Here is a 9,998-nt window from a genome sequence, read left to right as displayed (position 1 = left end):
CACACTTAGGAATTACCTCTATGCCCCTTCTAGAATAAACATACATTATCCTAGGCTTAGTGACTTTTGGTAATAATAAATCAGCATTCGTATCACACAACACTAGTAAATGAGTACTTACATTAAGCTGCTTGTAGAATCAAACATTGAAACATTATGGGACAGATGGAAAGTAAGGGGGGGTTTGGTTTGACAAAATATTTTTTAGGGATTTTTAGCTTTTGTGGAAAGATTTGGAATTTCTGGTGTGTTTGGTTTCAAGGATTTGGAATGGAATTGAATTCCATTCTTTATAGATAATTTATAAAAAAATTAATATAAATAATCATAACAATAATTAAAATCCCTTTTATTAGTTGATTATTATAAAATAAATGTTTTTAACATATTTTTAGAATAGTACTACAAATAAATCCTAAGAAATCCGGTAAAATTTGGATTTCTAAATCCAATGTTGGTGGGATTTCATTGCAATCCCGGAATTTCAATAATGACTTTTCTTTAAACCGAACGTGGGATTTGAATGGAGTCCAATTCCAAATCCCACCAAATCTCGCAAACCAAACAGGCCCTAAAGGTCATGAACCAATATTGTTTATAACTATAGTGTCAACTCCTATTTGCTCTTTCACTACTTCTCTGAAATACATTCAGATCTTAAGTTGAAACTTCGATAACCATTTTTCATTTATGAATTCCTGTGTGTTCACTGGAAGTGGTAATGGTTGGTATCCAGGTTGGGGGCCTCACATGTATTTCCAGATGTTATCAGAGTCCAGAAACGACACTCAACCGAGTAATATCAATGGCTTAAATGTGGCACCATTGGAGATTGAAAACGTGCTTATCCAATCTCGCAGTGGCATGGCGGTCTCAGATGATAGCATCCACAATACCAATTCAATCCTGAATGAAATGGAGAGAGGAAGAAGACATTAATCAAGGTTCGACCATCTACTTATCCTTTAAGTTCTGCAGAATCGTTTAGCTTCTCGTGTGGGTCCCCTAGCTTAGTACCTCGTTAAGAAGAAACTAGCAACTCATGCACATATGTGTCTAGCTTTGTCCGGTAACATAGTTTCAGATCCTCTATTTTTTAGGAAAATGAAGTACAATTTGATTTCGAAGGTCAAACCTATGACTATCCAAATTTCAACCTAAAAGTGAAAACAACTAGAAGAACTTTGGTAGATTTCTAACAAAATTCATGTTGATTTTTAACCGATAATGCATCGGTTTGACCAAAGAATTCAAATTGTACTGAACGTATGTATTGTTTGTGCTTTGGATGTTTTTGTGATCCCTTATTTTTAGTTCTAGCATTCAGCATTTGGCTCTATCTGTTTTGATTTTCTGGTGCATTTACTTGGGGTTATTTAGGACAATGACCTTCTCATAGGGTTTTTATAAGAACATCTCTCCTTAGCATAAGAATGCTTTTCTTGACACAAGCGTGTCTCAAAATTAGTCATAATGCATTAAAAAAAATATGTTTCCTAAATAACCCCAATTTACTCCCAAAAGCAAGTGTATCCAACGGCCAAACCATTTTTTTCTGCGTTTATGTGAAAAGGAGAAACATATTGTCATATCGATATAAGGGACTGTTTGTTAGCAGCTTAATTAGCTTAATGAGACTCATAACTTATTTTGTTAGCTATATATGACTGTTTGATGGTGGCTTAATGATATAGAAAATGACTTATTCAGTAAGCTTCTAGATGGGAGTTTTATGCAGAAAACCAACTTTTTTCCGAACCTGACCAACCAATTAAAAAACAGATGAAATAACTTTCTCAAACAAAAACTTTCATAATCTATACGGACATATTAATCCACACAGATAGCTTTCTCCATACAGGGACGTGATGGAAAACCAACTAAACAGCCTGTAAGATTGTATTCCAGAATAAGAAAAACTTGTCAGATTTAGGATCTAGAGGTCTCTCTATTGCATGTAGGAAGAAAGGTGGGAAATTAATTAATCGATAATGATATAAAAATGAGCATCTTGAACAAATGTTTATTAACAATTTCTTCTAATAATACACAAGTTACAACATTTGTATATGTATATCCGTCACAGCAACCACTCGCACAAGAATCATCAATTCATCGATATAATTCTATTCATGAATTAGATGCACAAAAGAGCTTCGGACTGAATCCTGGCCCGAGCCCAGTTGAAGCCCGAAAATTGCAAGGTCTGGTTAAAGCCTCGACCGGCCCCTAAGGCCTGAGTCGCACCCATATATGATATACCACAGCACCACACCCAATGTCTGGCACGATCTGCCTAGACTCTCGATGGCCCAGTCTTTATCTTTTTTTTTTTTCTTACAAGTCATGAGGCTTGGGCTGTTCTCGTCTCTAACTACGTATCGTATTAACATAACCCTTGCCTCGAAAAGATTATTGAGGCGGTTATCACGCTCTATCTACCGATTCCACCATAATGATCGTTCTCAAGAGACAATAACAATGTATGCCGATAATGTGTAATTCCCGTTAAAAATCATTTCAAACTCGGGTGCAACTTCATCAATAATAGTTATTTGATTAAAATGTCGATGTGACATTTGAGAACAGTGTAGAAATTGTTGTCGTAGAAGGTGATTTTAGAATAATTGTAAAAACCAATGCAACACTTTGCAATCTCAAGATGTGGCTTGGGCTTGGCTCCAAATGTCAAAAGTACCAAGAGGTTTCAAATTCAAATTCAAGGAGGAATAAAAATTCTCTTGTGGTCACGAAGGTTCAAATGCGTTGACTCCAGGCTATCTGCAAAGCAGGTGGTCGTCCTATAATTAGTTGGCTTGCATAACGGGTTTGATATCCAGGTTAATCAAAAAAAAAAATCCTAAGATGCGGCTAGGTCTTGCTTAAGCTTGATTATCATTGTAAAAGAACGATATTCGATCTCAAATGCAGACGTACGAACTTCATGACTTGAAGCTTCTTGTTTGTAACAACACTCTTTGATGTTGAAGAACAAGAAGGTGGACTAGTTGAAACAATATTTGTCCTGCGAATTTTTATAGAGTCTTGATATGAAGAAACGCTCATGAAAAAAACTGAAACTCCAAATTTCTTTTACGAAATCTAAATCCCTCAAAAATATTATATTGGAACATATTTGATTTGCAGGATTTGGAGAGATTTGATGGGATCTGGAATTGGATTCCATTAAATCTCGTGTTTAGTTTGAAAGAAAGACCATAATAGAAACTCCGGGATTTTAATATAGTTCTATAAATACTGGATTTAGAAATAAAGTGTGGGAGTAGGTATTTCACAAGATTTTGCAATATTTGTTTGTAATGATATTTTAAAATATTTGTTTAGTAATTAACTAATTATCATTTATTAAGAGATAATTTAACTGTTTTTATAATTATATACAATTTGTTTTTATAAATACTTCATACATCATAGAATTCAATTTCATTTCATGTCCTATATATCAAACACACCAAAATATTCAGATTCTTTTAATTCGAAATCTTTCTATGAAATCCAAATCACTCAATAACCTGACTTTATTTTTAAGAAGTTGATGCCAAAACAATGTGAACCGATCCTGATGTGCTTTTACCCAAAGTAAATTCGGTCAATAAAAAAATTAGATGATGAGATTAAGCCTAGGTAGGGTGAAAAAAAATGAAGGTTAAGTTTCTCAAATTAAAATAGAGGCTTAAACGCAATAAGTAACAATTTATTTTCATGAACTTTTTTATTTTTATTTTCTTATTATTGTAATGTAAAATTAAATTATTTTTTATGAGAATATTATATTTTGAAAAATCGGTATGTGAACGTAAAAATATATCAACTTTCACAACAAAAACACTGTGAATGTTAACTTCCCAGTATCCTATTGTAAAGTTTCAAATGTAAAAATGTGGTCTTATAGGTCTTACGAAAGCAAAATGGCCTTACATGATCTCAAGCCTATATATATATATATATATATATATAGAGAGAGAGAGAGAGAGAGAGAGAGAGAGAGAGAAAGAGAAGCGATCAAATGCAAACCACCCTCTTTTGTGCAAACCCTACAAACTAATCTTATTCATCTATTTTCTTGATCAATGGTCATGATTAAAATATGTTATATATATATATATATATATATATATATATATATATATAAAGAGAGAGAGAGAGAGAGAGAGATGAGCGATCAAATGCAAACCACACCCTTTTGTGCAAACCCTACAAACTAATATCATTCATCCATTTTCTTGATCAATGGTCATGATTAAAATATGTTATATTAGGAAATTAAAAATAAAATAAAAAGTTTAATATTTAATCAAGAAAGGGCAAAATTGGCAAACCATTTTAACTTTCAGCCATATTATATTAGGAAATTAAATTATTATTTCATTGACGTTCCTTCCATTGATATATTTGACATATCATGTTCCTAAAAAACATCTTTTTACATACAACTTGGCAACATATATTATTTGGGACTGGACTGGTTAATGAAACAAATTGACGTAATCCGAAACATGTTTCATATCAATCCAAAACTTGTTTCATACCAGTCTGATTTATGATGAGAATACATCAACAATGAAATTAGTTTTATTGTTCGTTTGTATAATGAAATTTGAGCTAGATATGGTTCAGTCAATGAAATATTTTCCAAAAATCTGAATAACATGTTTTTGTTAATGAAATTCGTTTCATCATTAAAATTGGTTTCATGGACTCCATAATTTCAAAAACTGAATGATATTGTTTTAGTAATGAAAATTGTTGAAATGTTTCCTAACTAAAATAGAATCAGTTTCATGGTTTTTAACCAAGATGAGCTCAGTTTTACATATGAAACTAAATAATATTCAGTCAACGAAACACTTCAAGAATTGAATAATAATATTTCATTCATTTTTAAATTTGTTTCATGTTTCCTAACCAAAATGGAATCGGTTTCATTGTTTATAGCTAAGATGAAATTGGTTTCATTAATGAAACCAAATATAGTTCAATTAATGAAACATTTTAAGACCTGAATATTATTATTTTAATAATGAAAATAGTTTCATGGTTCCTAACCAAAATGAAATTAGTTTCATTTTTTAAACATTTTGAAAATTGTATAACATGGTTTCATTAATGACATTTGTTTTACGAATGAAAACAAAACAATATACTCAAAATCTGGAAAATATCACAACTATATTATTAATAAATCAGTAACTACTTATGATTTCATAAAAAATAAATTATTACAAATAGACTTTGTAATTGATGTAGTAATTTTAAATGAATAAAAGAATATAAAATATTAATGGTAATAATTATATATTAAAATAAATTGATTTATAGCTTCCTTAAAAGCAATTACTATATTTAATTGTGTAAAATGAGCAAAATAGCAACCTATTTTTACAAATTTCCTAATTATAGCATTGTACTTTCAGTTTTTCTTATTACAATAATGTACTTTCAAATATTTTTTATTAAGGCATTGTACTTTTAAAATTTTACCCATTATAGCATTGGGTAATTTGTTTAATTAAATTTACCCATTATACTATGTTTCTTTGCCACCTCATTGTCCACGTAAGCTATCCACTTGTACGATGGTGCTGACATGACATTTTTTATTACAGCATTGTACTTTCAAAATTACTTTATTATAAGATCACCAATTTTTATTACAACATTATATCTTTAATTTTAATATTTTTATCATTTAAACATTGTAAATTTAATGGCAAAATGCGCAAAAAATATAATATCATAAATTTAACATGTTTATAAAAGATCACTATTTCACGAATAAAAATATCCAAAAAAAAACAATTCATTCATCGAGTTCATCATAAATTTCATGGTTTACTTTGTAATACCAAAACCTAAACAAGTGGATATCTTTTCAACAAAAAAACTCATCTTATTCACATTCGTCTAACAATGTTATTTAATCAAGTGGAACCGTCTCGTCACAACTACTACCTTCTCCATCTTTTTCAACGGTATTTTTTCGTAGGTTGTTCAAAGTTATCCTTTCACTTGGCCTCTTTTTTTTTCGGGATGAGCTTTGGTCGTGATTCCGCTTTAGATGGTTCCTGTTCAAATTAGTGAACAAATTAGTATGCAATTGATATATAAAATTAATATAAAACTCGAAGATTTTACATTACCTTTTTTAACATCCCTTTGTGAACCCGTTCCGCCTCGTGTACCCCCTTTACTGCTTTGTCTATGAATATTAGTCATAGGCCTGCCTGGTGGTCAGACATCTTTTCAATGGTGCATCTTTTTTTTCATTCTTGCATGATCTACTGTTATGACCTGCTTCATTACATTTGGTACATGTCATTCTTCTTCCTTGTCTTCTAATATGTCCTGTTGAAGTCAATAATCTTTCCACTGCATCCCTTTTTCTTTTAAGTTTTGGCCTTCCAGGCAATCTTCTTGGCAACGGCGGCAAGGGGCTGATATGATTGGTTTTCGGCCACAATTTGATTCCGTTTAAAAGTATTAAATAATGATTATATGACTGAATAAACATGTTTTTTTTTCTGAAACAATATGGAACATAACTTTTTGGTACGCAACAAAATAGAAACGTCGATTACGTTGCTTATAATATTGAAAAGATAGGTACGCAAACCATAACTTTGGTAACCTTCCAGGAACAATTTTTGTAATTGACTCGAACTACATTATAATTTGACAATTTATCATATCCACATCATCAATAATTACACAAAATTTTTATGATAATTAAGAAGACAATTATTGTTACATTAAATAAAAACTAATACAAATTTCGTAATATTTAGATGAAGACCAAGAGTTAACGGGGTGTTTGAAACCAACGGGTCAACCCGAACGGTTTCATTTCCAGTTCAATTTTACAAGTTGCGTGTCATGGCCCCTCCCCTATAAATTGTCTGCCCTCACATCAAAGCTACCATTACACACACCGTACCATCTCGAATAACAAAATAGGATAATGGAAAACAAGATCCGAAATTATGGAGATGAAGCAGTTCCGTATCACCGGCTTCGTGACGGTACCGGAGTTTGTAATGAAATCGTCGGCACTGGCGATGACTCGAGGTTGAATGAGCTCGGCTACAAGCAAGAACTACACCGCGGCCTCTCGTAAGTAAACTCGGTATTCTTACTCTTTTCGATATGAATCTCACAATCAATTCATTTTGATCTTATTAGCAAATAGCAATCGATTTATGCCTCTTTGTTAAGTTAGGTCATCGACGTATATGAACTGATAAGAATTTTAAGTTTGAATTTACTGAGCTCTTGATTCCTTGAACTCCATTGGTATTTGGTAGGTTTGTTAACTTCGATTTTAGTTTCCGGATTTTGAGTTCTTTAGAAACCTATAGAAAAGCAGCGAAAAACGAAACATAGATCAGATCCACGATAATGGCGTTTAGTGATTTTCCGTACTGCTGCATCTTCACCAGCACATTACGCTTTTTCCGGTAATTCATATTTCATGGTAACTAAAGGCATGAGCCAAAGATGCATTCATACAGAGAAACATTTTGGAACTTCATGGCTCATGTCTGTTTGGATATAGACAAGATGAGATTTGAGAATATATGATTTCTGTTCAATAAAACAAGTTATGTCGCAAAAATAAATCAGAGTCTACGTGGCATATTTCATATCATTAAAAGATAAATCCAGAGGATAACGAAAGGTTGGTGTATGATTGATTTGAGTTTGGTTTCAAAGGTCAAAAGTACCAGGAGATCTTAGGTTCAAATCCAAGGAGAAATAAAACTTCCCAAGTGGCCATGGAGGTTCAAATGCGGTGACTTCGGGCTATCTGCAAAGCAGGTGATCGTCATGAAATTAATCGGCTCGCATAACTGGTTGTATATCAGGTTAATAAAAAAATTCAGAGGAATAATGGATAGTGCTTTACACGTCATCATAGATGTACTCCTCTTGCCTGGAACTACTATGGTAAAGAACAAATGTAACTTTTATCTTAGACGTTTATATTCTTAGAACTTTTAACTAACAACGAATGATTTTATATCTCCACCACGTAACCGGACTTTTTTTTACCATATAGATAGAGAGAGGGGAGAAGAGGGATCAAATGCAAATTATTCATATTTTTATAAACCGTGCAAACCATCCTCATTCATCGATTCAATTCATCGATTTCATTGTTTAATCTTATGAAAAAAATTTATGAAATTGTTTAATCTTACTTAATTGTTTCATATAATACATTTTTTGATAAAGTTATTTCATATAATATACTTGTGAAATTTGAAGAAAACTGTTTCATGTATTTCTCTAAAATTAATATAATGAAAATGATAATATCCATGATTAACACCCTTCACAATAAAAATGATTAATCAAACTCTCCTATTTATAAAAAAAATGAACAAAGTGAAAAATTATGATTTGTTGAATGAAGTTTGTACGATTTGTACAAATAACATGGTTTGCAAAAAATAAACATCCAATATATATATATATATATATATATATAGAGAGAGAGAGAGAGAGAGAGAGAGGGGTTCAAAGGAAACCCTAAAAAATAAAAAATAAAAAATAAAATGAGAAACACCTTATCAACCGTTCATATGGATGGTATGTATATGTGTGTACCGGTAATTGAAGTTGTTTTTTGATTTTTATGCACGTGTACATATCCAAAAAAATTGCTTAAAATTACTAGTATACACACATGTCGTTCAAATGAACGCTTACTACGGTGTTCCTCGATTTTTTTTATCTTTTTGCAGTTTTCCCCTAAACCTAGACCTGACCCTATATATATATACACACATAAAAGAGTAACCACAAAATTTGTAACTTTTTAAAACAATTCAAATTACATAATGTCACATCTTTTTTAAGTGTAACGACTAAGTTTCTTTTTTGATATGTTTTCAACTTAATTTAATGTATTTTTCCCATGTCTTATTTTTGTTAGTTTTTGTTTTCCTTATTTTTACGGTATATCTGTTTTAGTTCTATCTTTGTTGTTTGTTTGCATACACTCTCTGCTACTTTTTTCATTTGTATCTTTATAATCTTCGTTTTGCAAACAAGAGGCATCCACGTAAACAATCTCCCTATCCAATTTGTTTCTTCCCAAGAGGGTGAAATTTTAGCCTTCATCCATTGACTTGTCCTTGATGATGAATTCAAACACAATCTTATGAAAACAAATTGACTTCTGATATATGATATATTTGAACTTCATGTGTAGGTTACTCGCCAACTTTTCGGTGACTTTCTCCATAATATCGGTGATCACGGGAATAACCACATTGTTCAGCACCGGGCTTACGTTCGGTGGGCCCATTAGTATGGTATATGGATGGCCAATAGCAGGCCTATTCTCGCTGTTGGTGGGCCTATCAATGTCTGAGATCTGCTCTGCTTACCCTACAGCTGCTGGCCTTTACTTTTGGAGTGCAAGGCTTTGCGGCAGTGAATGGGGTCCATTTGCTTCTTGGCTCACAGGATGGTATGTTCTTTCTGCCTTCTACTCTTTCTTACTATTTTACTTGCTTTTTTGTTCCAACTTCATTAAGTACGTAGAGGCCACAGCCACATATAGCAAATTAGCATGTACCATTGTTCAGGGACAGATGCGGCTGAGACTAGACTACAGATTAGGGCATGTTTATATTATAAATGTTGAGGGTGAGACTCGAACGGTGATGTACCAAGGATGGCTCTACCCCTGCTCTTGTTTGTTATAGGTGTTACAGTCCCCCATCTACGAAATTTGAACCATTTATGTTCTGTGTATGGTTGGGATCTCCTTTTTCTCCTCAAGTTCTCTCAGTAATCCAATGAGGTTTGATATACTCTCAACGGTATCAGACAGCGGTGAACCCATGATTCTTGCCTACGGGTGTACCTTTAACATAGATTAAAGGCCTATAAGGAAAACTCAATTGTGTCAATTTGGGTATAAAATACATTTTTTCAAATGGAATCGACCTTTTGAACAAAACGTGAGA

General features: G+C 32.3%; 2 protein-coding genes across 3 annotated transcripts in view; both read left to right on the top strand.

The window, feature by feature from the left end:
- LOC112527944 (lipid phosphate phosphatase 2-like) overlaps positions 1-1,339 on the top strand; it is a 13,653-nt gene extending 12,314 nt beyond the window's left edge. For both annotated transcript variants that reach the window (XM_025138807.1, XM_025138808.1), the window contains one exon: positions 737-1,339. In XM_025138807.1, the coding sequence (XP_024994575.1) occupies positions 737-939 (203 nt within the window). In that variant the 3' untranslated portion in view covers positions 940-1,339. The remainder of the gene's footprint in view (positions 1-736) is intronic.
- Positions 1,340-6,971: 5,632 nt separating this feature from the next.
- LOC112527646 (amino-acid permease BAT1 homolog) lies at positions 6,972-9,772 on the top strand. The gene is made up of 3 exons (XM_025138399.1): positions 6,972-7,131; positions 9,236-9,496; positions 9,615-9,772. Exons 1-3 carry the CDS (start codon positions 6,980-6,982, stop codon positions 9,628-9,630), a joined length of 429 nt encoding a protein of 142 aa, XP_024994167.1. The 5' UTR covers positions 6,972-6,979; the 3' UTR covers positions 9,631-9,772.
- Positions 9,773-9,998: the final 226 nt, after the last annotated feature.

Source organism: Cynara cardunculus (genome assembly GCF_001531365.2).
Source record: "Cynara cardunculus var. scolymus isolate 2C chromosome LG 15, CcrdV1, whole genome shotgun sequence".
NCBI lineage: Eukaryota > Viridiplantae > Streptophyta > Magnoliopsida > Asterales > Asteraceae > Cynara > Cynara cardunculus.
Note: the sequence above shows the minus strand (reverse complement) of the source record. Positions and strands in the feature narration are given on the sequence as shown.

What these genes read in the sequence shown, in the direction of transcription:
- LOC112527646 (XM_025138399.1), top strand. Translation starts at nt 6,980, where the DNA reads ATGGAAAACAAGATCCGAAATTATGGAGATGAAGCAGTTCCGTATCAC. An exon ending in GAACTACACCGCGGCCTCTC is followed by an intron (nt 7,132 to 9,235) that starts GTAAGTAAACTC and finishes CTTCATGTGTAG; the next exon opens with GTTACTCGCCAACTTTTCGG.